Consider the following 19,988-nt stretch of genomic DNA (forward strand, 5'->3'; position numbering starts at 1 on the left):
TCAGTCACGGCATCTTGCGTTTATTGGGAATCCGCCACGTTCTGCGGGAAATCAAAGAGTTTGGCAGCCTCTCAGAAGTCCGTTGCTTCCTTATCGGTTGTCTGGGGAGGGACAGTTTTGTGCTGAGGGGCCCGTCCTGCTTCTTGAGTGCAGTGTGCACAGCAGCGCGCACCCGTGAGCAGTGACCTAGGGCTCCACCCGTGTTCCTGGTTTGGGGACGTGCTTCAATCCTGTGGAAAAGCCTTTCCGAAGGCTCTCGTGCCCCCGGATCTCTGGGCCGTGTTTGGAACTTTACGCGCAGCTGTAATTCTTTTACGATAAACGGGGTCTTTAAAAACAGGCCGTTTCAGTAGCTCCCCCAGCTGGTGTAGGAAAGAGGCTGCCCGGTCGTTGGGCTGTGGCAGCGAGGAGCAGCAGCTGTGGGCAGGACCCCGGACCTGGGCCCCCGCCTTGGCTGGCCCTCCTCTGTCCCAGGCCCTCTGCTTGCCAGCCGGAGCAGCTGGGAGAAGCGTCGTAAGGCACGCGGTTCGGTTCTGAGGTCTGCGAAGGACTGGCACAGCACGGGTGGGGGCAGAGTCCTCCTCTGGGCTTCGGGCCTGGCCCCGACCCCGCCGCCACGCCCAGGTCCGGGTGCGGGGACACCCGTCCGCCCTCCGCTAGTCCACTATGAGCCACTGGAGGAGTCAGCGGCCTCTGAACCCACCGCCCAGGTGACGCCCTTGCCCTGGGGAAACCGGCTTCCGTGGGGGTGTCGCCGCAGTGTGAGGGCGTGGGAGCCGGCGGCCCGGTGGAGCGGTGGAGCGGCAGGCTGCATTCCACGCCGCCCTTCGCGTCAGCGGGCGGGGAGGTGCCCCGGGCTGCTTTCCGGAGGGGAGAGCAGCAGGGCTAGGGGCCGGGGCCAGCGGGTCTCCCCCAGCCTCGGTGGGGCCGCAGGGGTGCAGCGTGGGGACCGTGGCCCCGTACGTGGAGTCCGTGTCTCCCTCCAGAGAGCGCGGGAGGTCCGTGAGCACCGAGATCTGTCAGAAGCTACTAGCAAGCCGGTTGGGGGGCGGTGCTCCCCGCCTGCTTATATTTCAGACCAATCAGCCACCACGTGCGGCCACTGGAATTGGCCCGACTGGTTGTTGGGGAAAAGACCTAAAGTTCAGCAGCCTGAACCGACCGTAGCCCTGGCCGAGGAGCCAAGGCCTCCAAGGGAGATTGAGAGAATTCAGTTTTAGGTGTGCAGGCTGTGCGTGGGGGGTGGGTGGGGGTAGCTGGTGGGCACTGGGGGGCTGGAGGGCTAGGCCGTGACACCCCCCCCCCGCCCCCGCCATGCCAGGTACTTGGTCAGCTGCAAGAGAGGGAGGGAGCAGCACCTTTGGACAGGTCACCCTGCAGGGGACGGACACCGTCCCCTCCTCTCGCCTCGTCCGTCCGTGGGTCTGCAGAAAAGCTGGAGTGGCCGGTGCTCCCCGCCGGGCGGATCTGCGCGTAGGGCTTGAGGTGCCGTCGTCCTCACCTACGTCTCCGCTCCGACAGAGGCAGGCCTGCTGCCGTCCCCGAGGACGCCGCACCTCTGCCTCTCGCCCAGACCTCACAGCCAGGAGCACGGCCAGAGAGCCCTGTTTGGTCACTTGTGTCCCCGGGAACGATGACGGGAGCGGCGCCACCCCTCAGGACCCCGGGGTTGGCAGGCCAGAGAGCAAGTCAGGGCTGCAGATCCCTGGCCCGGTTCTCATCCAGGATCAGCGGGGATGGGAACATGCACTGTGGGTTGCAGCCATACCAGTGGGAATGTTTTGGTGTTATATGATGGACAGTCATTGTGGTCTTTCTGGTTGCCACAGTGACAGTCCTGGGGCAGTGTGTGGGGCAGCTAACTGGCTGCTCCCCGATCGTCTGGACTGGCGCCCTGGTTTCTCGGCTGGAACCAGAGCGCAGGACCCCAGCCTTGGCTTGTGCCTGTGCTAGACAGGCCGGACCTGGGCAGAGACTGGGGTCGTGCTGGCCAGGGATAGTCTTGGCACGGGGACAGGTGACTCACCTTCCCTTTGTGGCCTTCGACGGGGTGGCTCTGCTGATCTGGCCCCTCACGCATGCCCAGGACTGGATGCCAAGGGAGAGGTGACCCCCTGGTGTCTGGGCACTGGGTACGTGCCGCAGCCCCTGGCACTGAGGGGCCAGTGGAAGGAATAGCCTGAGGGGCTGGGGTCACGGTCCCAGCTCCCAGCAGGGGCCTGGCGCCCCCATTCATTTCTCCTGTCGACAGCTGGAAGCCTGGAGTCTATTATCCTTCCAGAAGCTCTAGGAATTCTGAAGTGTCCTGACCATTCCTGTCATGAGCGCTGGGGAGTCATGTCTGTCTCTGCCGCGCCTGGTACTGTTTTTCAAGGACACTCGCTTCCCTACTCTTTGCATGGAGGCCTTCCTCATTTACAGCCTGTGTGACTCTCCCACTGGGGCCACAAACTCCATGTGGCGTCTTTTCTCACCACCTCCAGGTCGACTAGTCGTGTGGACCCCACTCAGAGCTGCTGGCCCTCACATCCCCAATTCATGTGTGTGTGTGTGTGTGTGTGTGTGTGTGTGTGTGTGTGTGTGTGTAGGTTTCCATCCCATCCAACCTCCCAGGTCCCCTGAGCCTCCTTCCCTGTTCTTGCTGCTTTCTGTTGTGACAATGTGACCTCTCCACCTCAAGTTTCCTGGCAAGGTCCAGCCAAGTCCTAAAGGTCATGGTGAAGGCTCTAATCTGGTCTCTCAGGAGAAAGTTCCCAAATACAGCATCTTCCGTGTCAGGGGACGTTGTAACCCCTCATCAGAGGCTCCAGCATCCACTCCCACAGCCTGGCCCCAGCTCCCCTAATGTCAGCCGGAAGGATCCTGAGGTTCCTCGGGTGGGATCCTTTTCCCCCGGGTGCAAAGCTGGCTGGCCAGGTTCTGCTGGACTCTGCCCAGCAAAGGCCTCATGGTGGGGAGGGGAGATTGCTCAGGTATGATCTCGGGAGGAAGCTAAGTGTCTGCATTGTCTTCCTCGGGGCGGGTGGGGACCGTGTCTGCAGGCTCAGAAGGATTAGGAGAGTCTGTGTCAAAGCTTTTGGGGCATTTCCACCCCAAGTGTGCAGCCCCAGGCTCCCAGCTAGGCTTCTGACCCTGGCTCATTGGGCCTGCCTTGGCTGCAGCCGTCCTTGAGATCCAGCTGTCCTGAGTGTGAAGGCTTGGGTTCTTTCCAGCACCCTTGAAGGGGATGAGAACTTCTCTACTAGTGACCGGAGGCCCCACCTGGCATTCAGTGGCTGTCCCCCAGCACCCAGGTGTTCATTGTCTTCCTGTCAAACAGGAAAGGGCTTAGCGCCAAGCCATCTGGATGACCCATCCCTACACAATCATTGGCGGCTGGACAGACGCCTCAGACCAGGGGCTGTCAGCTCCACTGCCCATCAGCGCAAGAGTCGCTGCCAGCGGGATGGGCCTGACTCAGACTGCCGGGCCCATCTTACTGCCCACCTTCTCAGACCAGTCCGGGAACAGCTGTGCCAGCTGGAGTTCTCTGGAAGCAGACGCTGAGGTAGAGTTTGGGATACAGGACAGCTGTCGGGGTTCAACACTGGATAGGGCAGGGGAGGGGGCGGTCAGCTGGCAGTGACAACCTGCCAGGCCTCGGTCAGCCTTTTGGACCTTCATCCGGCTCATCACCGGTGTCCGGGAGGGGGTGGCTTTGTGTGACGTGACTCTCTTCAGGCAAGGCGGACCCCAAAGGGGCTGACGGCTAAGGCTGCCTGTTGACCACACTCCCCGAGGCTGGGCAGCAAGCCTTTCCTGGCAGTGAATCTCCGTTTCCACCACGTCCCTTCACCCTGCATTTAGGGACTGCCCAGCCTAAGGCCTCTCCGCCTGCTGCCAAGATCTGCAGCCTTTAGAGTTGGGGGAGGGACTGGTGGGTAAACAACAAAAAGCTGCACAGCAGCTTTCTGGAAAAGCCTCGGCCACCTTTTCTGAACCAGGAGCATTCAACCATGGCTGACTCAGGGCTGAAGGAAACCAGCTGCTGGAAGAGAGAGATCCACGTTAGCAAGGAGAACAGTGCCCCTGAAAGCAGAATCCAGGATTGATGGGGTTTAAACACCGTGACAGATTCTAGGAAGCATCGCATCTATTAAATAAGAATCGTTTGCCGTAAAAGAAAACGAACAAGAGAAATTAAAAACATAGGGGCGCCTGGGTGGCTTTGTCTGTTGAGCGTCCGACTTTGGCTCAGGTCATGATCTCACAGTTTATGGGTTTGGGCCCCGTGTCGGGCTCTGTGCTAACAGCTCAGAGCCAGGAACCTGCTTCAGATTCTGTGTCTCCCTCTCTCTTTGCCCCTCCGCTGCTCGTGCTCTCTGTCTCTCAAAAATAAGTAAACAGCAAGAAAATTTTTTAAAAATATTGCTGCTGAAAAAATCCTCCATAACTATTCTGGAAGACAATATAGTGGAAATCTGCTAGAATATGAAATAAAACCCTAAAAGGGGTGTGGTGGTAGCAAAAAGATACCATGAAAGAAAAGATTAGAGGTCGGCCCCAGTGCCGCTCAGATCTTTTTGTGCAGACAAACCACATGCAGATCTCTTTTTAAAAGTAGGCTTCAGGCTCAGCACGGAGCCCCGTAACCAACTAAGCCACCCAGGTGCCCCCTGCAGGTCTTAAAATGCATATTGTGGCTCTGGGGTTCTGGGGTAAAGCCTGAGGTTCTGAATTTCCTAAGTCTTACCAGGGGATGCTGCTGCTACAGCTGGTCCAACAGACTATACTTAGAATCCCTCTGGGTTAATTAGGCAAGGAGAACAAGAGGGAAATAGAACGGAGAAAATTGTCGGAGCCTAACAAGAAATTTGGTAGCTGAAAACCTTCCCGTTTCAAGACAGGATGGATGAGCAAAACCCAGTGCTAGACACACCCTTGTGAAGTTTTAGACTTCCAAGGATCAGTGAAGGTCTCAGAATAATTCAGAGAGAAAAAGCAGGCCGGCCATAGCCATCATTACTCTGATCCCAGAAAGGAAAGGCACACCTTCAAAATTCTGAGGGGGGTGGTGAACTTTTTGTCTCTAGTAACATTGTTTTGTCTTAAAGTCGATTTCATCTGATATGAGTATAAACACTCCAGTTCACTTATGGTTGTTTTCATAGTATATCATTGTCCAGTATAACAATTAAACATGTATGCGCCTAACAACAGAGCTCTAAAAATACATGAAGTAAAAACTTACAGAAGTGAAGAGAAAAATAAATAATTCAAAAATAGTATTTAATATTCCACTCTCAATAATGGGCAGAACATGTACCAGCAGATTACCGGCAAGAGTTAGGAAGACTTGAACGATGCTAGCAACCACTTTGACCTAACTGGCATCTATACAACACTCTACCCAACAGCAGCAGGTTATATGTTCTTCTCAAATGTATATGGAACATTTTCCAGCACAGAACATGTGCTAGTCCATGAAACAAATCTAGGTAAGTTTTAAATGTCTGAAGTTGAGGGGTTCCTGGGTGGCTCAGTCAGTTAAGCATCCGACTTCGTCTCAGGTCATGATCTCACAGTTTGTGGGTTTGAGCCCTGCATTGGGCTCTACACTCACAGTGCAGAGCCTGCTTGGGATTCTCTCTCTCTCTCTCTCTCTCTCTCTCTCTCTCTCTCTCTGCCTGTCTCCCACTCACTCACGTGCTCCCTCTCAAAATAAATAAATACACTTTAAACGAAAAAGCTGAGGGGAAAAGGAGCAAACTAAATCCAAAGCAAGGAGAAGAGTAAAAGTTGAAGATGTCAGTGAAACAAATCAGAAAAATAACAGAATCAGTGAAACAGAAAGTTGTTTCTTTGGGAAGGTCGACAAAATCGACAAACATTTAGACCAATGAAGAAAAAATAATATCAGGAAAACAAGAGAGCCTGGCTGACTGGAGTGGGTGACTCCTGATCTTGGGGTCATGAGTTTGAGCCCTGCATTGGGTGTGGAGATTACATAAAAAATAAATTTTGGGGGGCGCCTGGGTGGCACAGTCAGTTAAGCGTCCGACTTCAGCCAGGTCACGATCTCACGGTCTGTGAGTTCGAGCCCCGCGTCGGGCTCTGGGCTGATGGCTCAGAGCCTGGAGCCTGTTTCCGATTCTGTGTCTCCCTCTCTCTCTGCCCCTCGCCCGTTCATGCTCTGTGTCTCTCTGTCCCAAAAATAAATAAACGTTGAAAAAAAAATTTATAAAAAGAAATAAATAAAAAATAAATTTTTTACAAAAGGGAAAAAAAGGAATAGAGGAGGGGACATCACTGCTGACCTTACAGAAATCGAAAGGGTTAAAGGGCATACTGTGAACAACTTTATGTCAATAAGTCAGTTTAGATGAAATGGATATATTCCTAAAAACATATAAATTCCCCAAACTGATGCAGGAAGAAAAAGAAAATATGAATATGCCTACAAGGAAATTGGAACCGTGATTTTAAAACCTTCCTCCCTTCTCCCTCCCCAACAAAAGGCCAGGCTTTTGCTGGTGAATTCTACCAAAAACTTGAAGAAGAATTAACACCGATCCTTCATGAACTCTTCCAGAAAATAGAAAAGGAGGAAACACGGTCCAACTGATTCCACGAGGCCAGCGTTAACCTGATAACAGAACCAGAACCAGACGGAGACATCATAAGGCACTACAGACAAATATCCACTAGTAACATAAATGCAAAAATTCTCTACAAAACATTAGCAAACAAAGTGTCAACACATAAAAAGTATAACATAACCAAGGAGGATTTATGTCCAGGATGTAAGGCTGATTTGACATTCCCAAATGAGTGTTCTATACCATATTAATAAAATAAGTCACAAAAAGTACGTGCAGAAAAAGCATTTGACAAAATCCAACATCCATTCCTGATAAATACTCTCAACAACCTGGGGCTAGGAGAGCACTTCCTCAACCCAGGAAGGGTACCTGCCAAATCCTGCAGCTGACATTGTCCTTATTGGTGAAAGACTGAATGCTTCCCCTGTGAGATCAGGAACAAGGCAGACACTTGTGTTTGTCATGGATGGAGGTTCTACCCAGCTCACTTGGGCAAGAAAAGAAACAAGAGACACCCGGACTGGAGAGGAAGAAGGAAACCATCTACTGAGAGACAACATGACCCTGTTTGGAAATGCTAAGGGCTCAACAAACAAAAAAACCTACTAGGATGAATGAGTCTGGACAGCCCCAAACTCAAAAGTCAATTTTATTTCTACATATCAGCACTGAATAGACCAGAAATAAAATGAAGAACACAATTCCATTCATAATTACATCAGAGAGAATAAAGTACTTAGGAAGAAATTTAACAAAATAACAGCATGGGAGTGCAAGCTGGACACAGTCCGGAGGTGCCTCAAAAAACTAAAAATAGAACTACCCTACGACCCAGCAATTGCACTACTAGGCATTTACCCATGGGATACAGGTGTGCTGTTTCGAAGGGACACATGCACCCCCATGTTTATGGCAGCCCTATCGACAACAGCCAAAGTATGGAAAGAGCCCACATGTCCATCAATGGATGAATGGATAAAGATGTGGCATATATATACAATGGAGTATCACTCGGCAACCAAAACGAATGAAATCTTGCCATTTGCAACTATGTGAATGGAACTGGAGGGTATTATGTTAACTGAAATTAGTCAGTTAGAGAAAGACAAAAATCATATGACTTCACGCATATGAGGACTTTCAGAGACAAAACAGATGAACGTAAGGGAAGGGAAACAAAAATAATGTAAAAACAGGGAGGGGGACCAAACAGAAGAGACTCACAAATATGGAGAACAAATAGAGGGTTGCTGGAGGGGTTGGGGGAGGGGGGATGGGCTAAATGGACAAGGGGCATTAAGGAATCTACTCCTGAAACCATTGCTGCACCACATGCCAACTAATTTGGATGTAAATTAAAAAAATAAAAAAATTGGGGCGCCTGGGTGGCGCAGTCGGTTAAGCGTCCGACTTCAGCCAGGTCACGATCTCACGGTCCGTGAGTTCGAGCCCCGCGTCGGGCTCTGGGCTGATGGCTCAGAGCCTGGAGCCTGTTTCCGATTCTGTGTCTCCCTCTCTCTCTCTGCCCCTCCCCCGTTCATGCTCTGTCTCTCTCTGTCCCAAAAATAAATAAACGTTGAAAAAAAAATTTTATAAAAAAAAAATAAATTAATTAAATAATAATAAAAAAAAAAAACAGCAACACCCGTCCATTAAAACCTACGAAGCGTTGCCGAAAGTAAAGATGGTCTAAATAAATGGACCAAAGATGGGGCGCTTGGGTGGCTCAGTCGGTTGAGCATCCGACTTCAGCTCAGGTCATGATCTCACAGTCCGTGAGTTCGAGCCCCGCGTTGGGCTCTGTGCTGACAGCTCAGAGCCTGGAGCCTGCTTTGGATTCTGTGTCTCCCTCTCTCTCTGACACTCCCCCATTCATGCTCTGTCTCTCTCTGTCTCAAAAATAAATAAACATTTAAAAAATTAAAAAAATATATAAAAATAAATGGACCAAAGAGACTCAGTGCTGGGAAGCTAGCAGTCTTGCACAAACTGGTCTATAAAGTCAGCGCGATCTCCATCAGATTGGTTTCTTAGCGGAAACCAGAGTGTGGGAACAGGGGTGGGAGCGATCTCGTGGTGGAGGCAGGTAGCGGAACCATGTGGATAAAGCGAGTGGAAATCAGCATGAGAGCAAGCCAGACGGCATCACTGGTGTCTGCGGCTGTCCTCTGTGGGAGTCCTGGGGCGTCCCCAGATCAGGGGACAGAGAGCCCGACGCCAGTCCGTGTCGACAAGCGGCCAGGCCTCCTGACGGCCCGCCGCATTTCCCCAGTCCTAATTCGGAGGCAGGCCCTCACGGCAGGTGGACATCAGATGAAGGCCCGTCCTCTGCCCCCTGGGCGGGCCGTGGGCAAGGTGTCTGCCTAGCTTCTGCACACCCCTCCCTGCCCGCCAGCCTCCTCCTCTCAAACTGCTTTCCTCTTGGCAGAATGTGTCCACCAGCGGCTCTTGGGCCCCAATTCTCAGGGAGTCACCTCCAGGGAGGATGTAGAGATGGGTTCTTGTGCCGGTTTCTGATCTGGCCAAAATCCTACGGAAGAACCCTGAGCGGTCCGCTTCGGTCTTGGGCCAACCCCTCGGCACGTCGACTGAGGCGCGAAGGGGGGCTGTGCGGTGACTGACAGCGCTCGCGGGGAGGTGCCCGGAGTGGGGGAGGGGAGGAGCAGCTCCCTCCATAGGGCCTGCTGTGCCTCAAGCATCTCCCCTGGGGGAGGCCTGGGACAGACCCAGGCCTCCCTCTCCGCCCAGGCCAGTGGAAACACCCAGGCCCCTGAGTCCTCCCCACAGAATTTGATGAGGAGGGTTCAGAGGCGCCAAAGTCCAGGCGGGTTCTTCCGTCACAGTGGGAGCAACGCGAGGCCCAGGCCTTCTATGGCTGCACCACCAGCCCCCTTGGAAAGAAAGGGGAGGGCAGATCTCAGGAGGGACTCACTCATGGGAGGCGACCGAGGTCTGGTGGGCAGGCATAGCCTCCACCCCATCCCTGGATGTTTGGAATCTGTGCAAGAGGCTTGAGACAAAAGCTTCAGCGTTGGCAGCCCAGGGGAGGTGGCGATCTGCCGGTAAACTCACGCTCTAAAGGGAAAACATCAGCGCCGATTTGCAGGGTCTGACAATTTCCCTGACATAACTGTTTCCTCCACAGCCAACTTGAAGCTCCCAGCTGCGTGAAAACTAGCTGGCAGATTTCTGCATATTTAGAAACCGCCCCTCCAGGGCTGATGGGAGTGGCCCCAGCACCCGACTGGCAGATGGGGGTAGACGGGAGGGGCCGGGCTTTCTGGCTGCAGCCCCCTGCTGAATTCTTTCCTCCCTCAAGCATCCTGGAGCTGCCTGGGCCACACCGGAGCTGGCTGCCAGCCCCCCATGCAACCACACAGCCTCCAAGCTCTGATCTGCCACAGGCCACAGAAGTTTGGAGACTTACCACAGACCCTGTGGAAGTGGGGCTAGCTCTGGGCCCCCAAGCATCCTCAGTATATCTTTCTGTGAGCCTGCTGTGTCCTTCCACTGTGGACCTCAGTCCCGGAACAGAGAGAGGTGTGGGCCTGCAGCAGGCTGTGGGAGGTTGCCCCCCCCCCCCCCCCCCCAAAGATTCCCTGGCATTGAGAGAGAAGGGGGCGGAGACAGGGAGCATGCCAGGAGCCGAGCCCCTGCCTCTCAGAGCCAGGGATGTCCCTCGGTGTCCGTGTTTGGCTCTGGAGGGGTGGGGGGCAGCATCAGCCTAGTGCCGAGGACTGCAGGGGACAGGGAGTGAGACCCTGAGGGAACAGCATGGCTTCTCCCCTGCCTGATGCTCAGAACAGCACTTAAGTGCAGGGACCGCCCTTACATTATCCCTACTGGGGGCTTTTGCAGTTGGGTTTGCAGAATCCTCAGTTGCTATTGGAAACAATGATGTCACTGGCAGGGGGCGGAGCTTGAGCCATCCTTTGCTTTAGGGAGGTGAAGCACTCTGGGGCGGGGGGGCCCGGGCAAAATTAGGACCAGGAGGGCAAGAGGGACAAGGGAGGCTCTAGAAAGGGGCAGGAGGAGTGGGGGCCGGGAGTGTATTAGGAAAGGGGCTGGGGAAGAGTGGAAGCAAGGGATCTGGGGTGTCTATCTTGGTACACACCTCACCAGAGCAAGTGCTTTCTGATGTCTAACCTTAGTCCCATCTGCTACAAATGCAACTCCCTCTGGCCTTGGCTTCTCCATAACTGATTTGGGTCCAGACCCCCAGACTCTCCTGGAAGATCCAGCTCTACATGGGGGCAGCCACCGTCACCCCTTCTATTCTTATCAACTCTCTGGGGGGAACGCAAGTCACATGGCCAGGCAGATGGAGTCTGTCCCCCATTTTTGAGCCTTTCAGAGAGGGGATCCTTACTGTCCCTCCCCCAGAGGCATGGCTTAGGGCATCTCCACACCCCTAGGTCTCCAGCCAGGAGAGTCTGGCAGAAATATCGTTGACTATGGGTGAGAACTCGCGTGCGCGCGCGCGCGCGCACCCACACCCACACACACACCCACACACACACACTGGCCGGACACATTCGGTCATGTTAAAGACACGCAAGGCTGCACGCAGTGACACGAACCCCTCTAACCTCCCCAAACTCTTCCTCCTTGCAGGTCTGAGACAGTCCAGGTCACTGTCCCGGCGACCCCTCCAAGCACACCCGCGCACACACGCATACTCGCGCACAGGCTCCCCCGCTCGCGTGCTCTGATAAATGCTCACACCAACGCAGGCGCACACTCTGGCGCGGGAGGCGCCCCTCCGTGTTGGGAAGCGGGGGCGGCGGGAGGGGTAGGAGACGTTGGCCCCACTCGCGGCTCCGCAGCTGCCGCAGTCGCCGCAGCGTCGGGACCAGCACCAGCGAAGCCCGCAGAGGAGCCGCGGCCGCGGCGTCCTCCCGGCGCGGGGCGCCTGGAGCAGCTCCGGGACGCGCTTCAGCACCGCGGACAGCGCCAGCCGCTCGCGCGGAGCGAGGCACCCACGCGCGCCCAGCACAGCGCCCGCCGGCCCGGGGCTCGGGTGCCCTCTTCCCGCCCGCAGACGCCCCAGGACTACGGCTCCGGGGGAAGACCTGGCGCCCCCAGCCCGCGAGATCGGGCGCGCGCAGGACGGCCGGGACACCCCGCTGGGGATGCGCCGAGGGCCCCGCATTCGCGCCGCCCAGAGCTAGGGCTCTGCCCGGAGCCCATGAGCACCATGCGCCTGCTGACACTCGCCCTGCTTTTCTCCTGCTCCTTTGCCCGTGCCGCCTGCGACCCCAAGATTGTCAACATCGGAGCCGTGCTGAGCACGCGAAAGCACGAGCAGATGTTCCGTGAGGCCGTGAACCAGGCCAATAAGCGGCATGGCTCCTGGAAGATTCAGCTCAACGCCACCTCGGTCACCCACAAGCCCAACGCCATCCAGATGGCCCTGTCGGTGTGCGAGGACCTCATCTCCAGCCAGGTGCCCACCCCTCCCCGCCCCCCCCCCCGCCAGGGTTTCCACTGCGTTGCTCTTGCCCCTCCCCCACCGCCTCCCCACCATCTTCCCTCCTACTGTTCCAGTTTCATCCTAGCCTTCCCCAGCCCTCTTAAGAGACGACTCCTAAGTGAGCTGGCTCATTCTGGAGCAAGCTGGTCTCACTAGCAGCTGAACGCCACCTCCCCATCTTGCTCCCCTAAGCTGGTCACCTGCCACCCTGGTCAGTCCCCGCAAGGGTTCCAGGGCTCCAGATCCCAACCAGTGTGTGCAGACATGTGGCAAGCATTTCGTGGTTTGTTTCCTCACTGTGTCAGCGAGGGGGCGGGCATTCTGGGCTTATGGGCAGAGATGCTGTCCCGGCCGCGAGCACGCGCTAGGCGCGGGTCTCGAAACAGGACGGGCCCCGGGGCCATCTTTGTCTCCGCTTTTAGACCTCCTTCCCTTCCTCCTCCCCCTCCCCCCATCCGTGGGTTTGCCCGAGATGGGAAACGGCCCAGGTGTCGAAGCAGGGTGTTCTGTGGGGTGGGAGTGGGGGCTGAGCGTGTGGGAGGTGTCAGGGCCCAGCATGGCAGCCGCCGACAGCCAGCGCTGCGGGGGAGGACGTGGCTTCTGGGATTTCGCCTGTCAGAGCTGTCCGCCCCTGTGCCCTGCTGCCTGCTGTTCCAATGAAAGCACAGGAGCACTGCAATGCAGCCCTTTATGTAAGAGCCAGGACCGACACGGGCCAAACGAGGCTCTCCTTGCTCACCTGACAGGCACACCACATCTGTGGACATGCACACTCACACACGCACGCGTTTACACCCAGGTTTATGCACAGAGACGCGCAGACTTACATTAGCACACACTCACGCACATCAGCATCACACAGCCAATTTCACGTACTCACACACACTTGCCCACACACACGTGCACATCCGTGGACACGCACACTCATGTGCCACATACTGCCTGGCATACCCAGGTGTACGTGCAAACACATGTGCCCACGCACACGGGCTCAATCGTGCACACACACACACACAGTATACATATGGACACGTTGGGCCATATATGTATACACAATGCACATCCCGCACACACTCGTGGGCACTGGCATGGCCAGAGACTCATCCAGACACGGACCGGGAACTTCTGGGTGCAGACTGGTGGGACGGCCTGGGATGGATAACCAGTCCTCACAGCTCCAGCTGCAGACAGGACAGGGCTGAGCTTTGCTCAGAAATCTGCCCCCCCCCCCCCCCCCGCATACCTCATAAGCCACCCCACGCTTCCAGCCCCGAACACCAGAGACGACTGGGTGACGCCTTTGTGGCTGGCGGCTTTGGTCACATGTCCCATCCGGGATGAGGGAGAGACATAAAGAGGTAGAGTTAGAGAGTCCAGGTAGGGCCCTTTCCGGGGGCCCCTCCTGCAACTCACAGGACACAGTCTGTTCCCTCAGAGAACAGCCAGTGCCAAGAGCAAAGGTGACAGCAGCTGCCACTCACTGAGCGCGACCTATGGGCAAGCGCCACGCTGGCATGGCAGCCATCGCCCCCACCAGATGGGTCCAGAGCCTGCCACCCCCACCCCATTTGCAGGAAAAGGGGCACCCCGTTGCTCAGAGAGTAGAAGGCAAAGTTGGGACAGAACAGGTCCTCCCCGTGAGGGTAGCGTGGAATCACCCAGACATGTGCTCCCCCCACCACCTCTCTGCCTTGGAGAGCTGAGCCACTGGCTTCAGACCTGCCCCCGGGGGCCTCGGTCTGGGCAGGAAAGCTGGGCTGCCCCCCCCAGCCCCTCCCTTCCCTTCCGTGAGGATGTGGTCAGCGCTCAAAATCAGCACTGGGTCTCCTCCAAACTAAGCGGGGCTCAGCCGGCCCCCGGAAGACACTGGCGAAAAGACGGAAGGTTCCAGGGGCTCCTTGCCTGGCTTCTCCAGACAAGGCTCAATGTGCAGCTTTAGATGCAGCCTTCTGGAGCTCCTCCCAGTCTCTGAACTACGGGCTTTCGCACCCAGGAGGAGGGCCAGTGGGTGGCATGGGTGTGCCTGTCATCATGATGCGGGACCAGTCACTCTCCCCAGCCCACGCTGGGGGCGGTGCGTGCCACCACAAGAACAGTCCTTCACCCTCCCTGTCAGGGTCTCACCACGCACCCAGCACAGCCCCCCGCCCAGTGTGAGAGGGTGAAGGGAGGCCCCGGCAGGGGAGGTGTGGGGAGGGGCCGGTCGCCTCCCTCTGTGTTCTTGCTGCACCCTGCAGTCCGGCTCTGCCTCCGGCTCACCCCTGTGATTTGTTTCTCCTCTGAGGGTGGTTATAGGGTCCCGTCCCCTTGGCTGGGAGCGTGTCCCCTGGGGCTGTATGTGTGCACAGTCGGCGCCCCTGCCTGTCCCCACCCCCGGCCTGCTGAGTCAGCCTCTGCTGCTTCCCGGCAGCCAGCTCCAGTGCCGTGCCCACCCCGCCCTCACCCCCGACGTGCGCTGACCCTGTCCCCTGTGTCCACAGGTCTACGCCATCCTAGTTAGCCACCCACCTACCCCCAACGACCACTTCACTCCCACCCCCGTCTCCTACACAGCCGGCTTCTACCGCATCCCCGTCCTGGGGCTGACCACCCGTATGTCCATCTACTCAGACAAGGTAAGCCTGACCACTCGGTGGGGACCCAGCTGGCTCTGTTCCTGTGTTCAGACCCAGTGGCCGCCGGAGGCAGCTGCCCTGGGGAGGGGGAGGAGGCCGGGCAGGCACCACGCAGGCCGGGCGGGGCACAGACGTGCGCGGACCAGGGGCTCCGGGCTCAAGGAGCAGCAGGGTGATGCGTGAGCTCACGCGTTCAGGCATGTGCACACACTCGTACCCATACCCATAGCCTGAGACGCAAACTCATCCACACGCAGGCACCTACACACCAGCACAGACTCAGACGCACAGAGTCACGGGTACAAACAAACCCACACACTCGCTCGCGCCCACACGCATCAAGTTCATGTGCACACGAACACATTCACACGGACACTTGTGTGCTCTGACACGCGCACGCATATTACGCACGTTGACGTGCACAACCACATCATCACACACTTGCGTTTGCACTCACGCACACACTCACACTCCAGCACACAGACCGACCATCACAGGCAGCACCCTCACGCACTCACGCACACGCACACGCACACGCTCACCCTGGCAGGTGTCCCACTGGCAGGTGGCAGGCACGAATAGCAAGCCCTTGGGAGCAGCAGAGGTCCCCGTGGGCCGGGAGAAGCCCTCCCCACCGCAGGGCACAGCTGAGAAGGATGTGGGCACGCGCGCAGGGTAACAGAGGAGGCGGCTTGCGGCAGGAGAGCCTGGCCTGGGGTCTGCAGGCCCAGGGCCGGGAACAGCACCAGTCGGCAGCGCGTAGAGCCCTTGTGGTCCCCAGGAGGGGTGTGGGGGAGCCATCCGGTCCTGGAGTAGCAGCTGGAAAGGCCAGGAGGCCACTGGGGTGGTTTCCCACAGAGGTGGGGAACTTGTTCGAGGTCACGCTGCTCTCCCACGGCGTCTGCTCGTGATTCCGGGAGGACTCATCAGCTGGGGGTGCCACTAGCCACCAAGAGGCTGGGAGGCCCCCACAGCCTGGCCCACACCCTCCTTCAGACCTTGGGCTTACCTGCAGACAGGTCGGGAGGGGCCGGAGGAGGGGCCGTGTGGTGGGGGCTGCCCGGTCTCCCCATCCCCTCCAAGTCCGTCTTGCTGGGAGCCCACAATTCTAGACAAAGCCGCCTAAGGCACGAGGTCATCCCAGCCAGGGCCAAGGGTGTCTGGGGAGGTCAGGGATGTGTGTGTCCTGAGGCTCTGGGAACCCTGGCACGCAGCCGAGGCACCCAAACTGTTCAGATGCACTTGCCCTCAGCTGCAGAGAAGTGGGGGGTCCTTTCCTGGGCCCCCCAACCTTAGCTCTCTGGCGCCAGTCCTCCCACATGTAGAAGGAGGGAAAGCGGCCGACAGGCCACCTCACAGGCAGGGAGGAGACACCCTCTTCCAGGGCAGAACCCTAGCCCAGACCCAGATTGTGGCCCAGCTCCCTGGTCCAGTATGAGGTCAAACCAAATGACCGAACCTCACAAATCCAGCCTGGCCCCACTCACCATCCCGGTCCACTGCGAATCTGTGCCCAGCACTTGGACCACGAAGGCCTGGGTCAGAGTCAGTCCAGGACCCCAACCATAACCCCCTTGTAGCCACGTTGTCTACAAGTGGATGAGGGACAGAGGCAGAGGGGCATTCTCACAGCCAGGTTCCAAAACATTGCCCCTCGGGTCACAACGAGGGAGCAGGTAAAAGGCTAATCTGGACGTCTCAGAGGACCACAAGGTCACCGTGGGTCTGCGGGGTCACCGAAGGGGCTAACACAGATGACCTAGGCCGAGGAGGGCTGCACACATGCTGTGTCCTGCCACGCCCCTGGCTGGCTGCTAATATTTGCACACAGAGGGGCGCCTGGGGGGCTCAGTCCATGAGCCTCTGACTCTTGATTTCGGCTCAGGTCATGATCTCACGGCTCATGGGTTCGAGCCCCACACTGAGCTCTGCGCTGATGGTACAGAGCCTGCTTAGGATCCCTTCTCCATCTCTGTCTGCCCCCCGCCCCCTGCTCACTCTCGTGCGCTCTCTCCCTCTCGAAAATAAATACATAAACTTAAAAAAAAAAAACTTCAAAAATACGCACACAGAGAAGTAAGGCAGGGTCAGCAACCAATAACCCCTGGACTTGAAGAGAAGAAATATTTAGCCCCAAATAAAGATTTCCTGACAAATACTACAGTTATGCAAATTTGGGAAGCTCCCCAAGTCAGTGGGAACTTTCTTGAGCCCAGGCTGTCTGGCAGGGGGTGGCTGGTCGCCTCAGGAACAATTCCACGGAGGCTGTTTCTGAGATTAGATGACTTGGGGGTGGGAGGGGGGAGGGAGGCAGCAGTGGGAGTAGGGTCCCCGCGTCTGGCAGGTGTCCCCCAATGGTGCGAGGGTAGGGGTAGGAGGAAGCAGGGTCTCCAGCGGCAGGAGGGCAGGCCGGCACAGCGCCCCCCGCTGGCCGCGGGCTCAGGTCTCCGTCGTCCCCGAGGCCCCTCAGCCCCCTCCGTGTCCCCGGGAGAGCGCCCCCACCGCTGGCCGCGGGCCGAGGTCCCGTCCCCGAGGCCCCTCAGCCCCCTCCGTGTCCCCCGCAGAGCATACACCTGAGCTTCCTTCGCACGGTGCCGCCCTACTCCCACCAGTCGAGCGTCTGGTTCGAGATGATGCGCGTCTACAGCTGGAACCACATCATCCTCCTGGTCAGCGACGACCACGAGGGCAGGGCCGCCCAGAAGCGCCTGGAGACGCTGCTGGAGGAGCGCGAGTCCAAGGTGAGGCCCGGGCCGCGGGCGGGAGGAGCAGGAGGAGCCGAGGCGCCGGAGGAGCGGGAGCAGGAGCCGGCGCGCTGCCTGCCGCTGTGTCTGTGGCCCGTGTGTGAACACCCTTTCTTTCCATCGTGCATGGTCAGCACCACTACGTCTGGCGAGCGCCCGCCCCAGCCTGTTCTCGGCTCATTTCACTCGCTTTGCCATTAGTCGAAATCTCCTTCGTGTCAGTCCCTGCGGGGCGAGGGCAGGACCACCTGGAGCTCCGCAAACACCCCCCCCCCGGCGCCCGCGCCCGACGGCCAGGCCCCGGCTCGGCCCCTCCCACTCCCCAACCCCAGCGGCCTCAGGGCCACAGCGGCCCCCGGCGCCAGGCCCCTCACCAAAGGACCCTGTACCCTCGCTGCTGTGACGCGTTCCGCGTCCGCAGGCCTCGCCTCCCCCCCACCCCGCCCCCCACGCTGCCCGCCCCCTCTCAGCTGCCCATTGTCCTCACCAAAGCTCATCCAAGACATCTGCCACCCGGACCCCTCAGCCTGGGCTCTGCCCCCTTCAGGCCTCCCCCTCGGCTCCCCTCCCCACTGAGCCCCTTGCGGGTCCCCTCCTCACCCCCACCCTGGGGCTGGGCTCTGGACCCCTCCAAGAGACACTGGCCGACCAGCCCCAGCCTGGCGCCCGCTCTGGGGCTGCAGAGAGAGCAGAGTGGCAATTTCTGGGGGTCCAGGTGACCCCCATCCCCACCCCCACTGCCAGCCTGAGGAGGCCCAGGGTCCCGCCTTCACCCAGCACAGAGCCCTGGGTGCTCAACACCCGTGCCACGGCCCCTAAGTCAGGACGAGGCCAAGCCGGGCAGAGAGGGAGGGAGGCCTAGGCTGGGGCGGGCCCTGGAGGCCAGACCAAGGGGGTGGCGGGAAACACGTTCGGCCTGTGGAGTCAGAGCTGGCTTCAACAAACTTAGCGCCAACCCCAGGCCCCTCGTAGGCCCCTGAAGGGAGTAGAGGGCACCGGCTGGGGTGGGCGGAGCCAGAGGGCAGACTCAGAGGGTCCTGGGGGGGCCCTGCTGTGGGACACTGAGTCTGAGAGGGAGGGCTGACCACCAGCGTCGTGGGCCCCACCCCTCCCAAGACAGCATCCCCCAGCGCCTGGCAGGCCGGTCACCTCCTGGCGTGCCCACCCGTGGCCGCACACACTCACTCGCACGCTCACCAGCCACGTCCCTGCACATCCACCCATGTGCACCCTTGGTCACGGGGACATGCTATCGTTCCCAAGACAGTCCCTTCACACCTCACATCGCCCACCACACGCTGAGACCACAGCTGGGCACACACATGGGCATGCAGCCCACGGGCACACTCACCCCCCCCGGCTCACGCACATGCACATGCTTGCACACACACGCGCGCGTGCACACACACACACACACACACTCCTATCATACTCGCTCTCCAGTGCACACGTGGGCCGACGGGTGTGCACACACCGGTCAGTGAGAACAGGCACCTGGGCCGCTAAGGGAGACAGAAGGGAGGACGCCACGGGCGGAGGGACAGAGGGGACAGGGCATGAGGGAGGGGCTGCTCACCCCCCAATTCAGGACCGACCGGGGCGGGGTGGGTACTGCTGGGGCCACACGGCAGGTGCATGGCAGGGGTCGGGAGGGCAGGCGGGACCCCAAAGGGACACGTTTGGTGTGGACACAGACAGGGCCTCCCTTTCTCCCAAGTATGACCGTGTCCGAGAGCACAGCTCCGTGGCCGGGAGCCCCGGTGGCCCCCGTGCCCCCTCGTCCCCAGCACCGCCCTGGCCCCCAGCCCCGCTCGGGCCTAGGTGTTTGCGAGCTCCAGGTACGTGCCCGTCTGCAGACGTGCCGAGGAGGTGGTGTGATTGCTTTAGCGCCGTCATTTCAACCGTTTATAATCTTCTTCTGTGTCTGCATATTTTCTCTGTGCACATTATTCATCAGAGTAAAAAAAGGAACTATGAAAACCTCGACCAACTGTCCTATGACAACAAGCGTGGACCCAAGGTATATATGCATGGACGTGCACGCCGCCCACCGGCTAGGGGGCCCTGCTCCGGCGCCTCGGCCGCTAGGGCCGCCGTCGGCCCGGCCCTGCCGCGCCGCAGGCCCGAGCGGTGAGGAGAGTGAGCTCGTGAGGCAGGCAGCCGCAGGCAGGAGAGGGCAGGAGCGGGCCGCGAGGGTGTCCGCGGCCCGCCCACCGCGGCCCCCCGGCCTTGGCCTGCTCCGAGAAGCAGGCGCGGCCGCAGGAGGAGCCGCTCTCCGGGAAGTGCATGCGAATCTCTGGGACCCCCCCGGGTTTCCTCGTGGAGCCCAGGAGGGAGCCCACCCGCCCAGCCGCCCGCCTGCCCCGGTCCAGCCGCTCTCGCAGGGGGCCTGCGGGGTCGGGCCTGAGAGGATCTCCCGTGGTTTTGGAAAAGTCGGCCCCATCTCTGCTCCCGGTTGCCTTCCAAAACTCTTTTCTGTTTCCTGTCCGCTGCACGCGTCCTTCTGAGTCTCAGCCCACTTCAGCTTGCATGCTCAGCGCAGAAGTGAGGACAGGAGAGCGAGCAGGCTGAAGAA

General features: G+C 58.5%; 1 protein-coding gene and 1 long non-coding RNA gene across 11 annotated transcripts in view; one reads left to right on the plus strand and one right to left on the minus strand.

Moving 5' to 3' along the window:
• LOC121020236 (uncharacterized) overlaps positions 1–19,988 on the minus strand; it is a 22,407-nt gene continuing 2,419 nt past the window's right edge. Inside the window, exons 2-3 of the long non-coding RNA XR_005786032.1 lie at positions 18,323–18,329; positions 1–309 (exon numbers count right to left, since the gene is read on the minus strand). This is a non-coding gene — a long non-coding RNA (uncharacterized LOC121020236). The remainder of the gene's footprint in view (positions 310–18,322; positions 18,330–19,988) is intronic.
• GRIN1 (glutamate ionotropic receptor NMDA type subunit 1) overlaps positions 11,397–19,988 on the plus strand; it is a 24,210-nt gene continuing 15,618 nt past the window's right edge. For 4 of the 10 annotated variants that reach the window (XM_040460181.1, XM_040460186.1, XM_040460184.1 and 1 more), the window contains exons 1-4: positions 11,645–12,027; positions 14,535–14,669; positions 17,234–17,410; positions 19,371–19,433. In XM_040460181.1, coding sequence (XP_040316115.1) covers positions 11,770–12,027; positions 14,535–14,669; positions 17,234–17,410; positions 19,371–19,433 — 633 coding nt within the window. In that variant the 5' untranslated portion in view covers positions 11,645–11,769. Of the gene's footprint in view, positions 12,028–14,534; positions 14,670–17,233; positions 17,411–19,370; positions 19,434–19,988 lie in introns of all 10 variants that reach the window. The other 6 variants (XM_040460185.1, XM_040460188.1, XM_040460187.1 and 3 more) reach the window with 4 other exon arrangements.

This window comes from Herpailurus yagouaroundi, unplaced genomic scaffold, assembly GCF_014898765.1.
Source record: "Herpailurus yagouaroundi ecotype Mexico unplaced genomic scaffold, PumYag 249, whole genome shotgun sequence".
Lineage (NCBI taxonomy): Eukaryota > Metazoa > Chordata > Mammalia > Carnivora > Felidae > Herpailurus > Herpailurus yagouaroundi.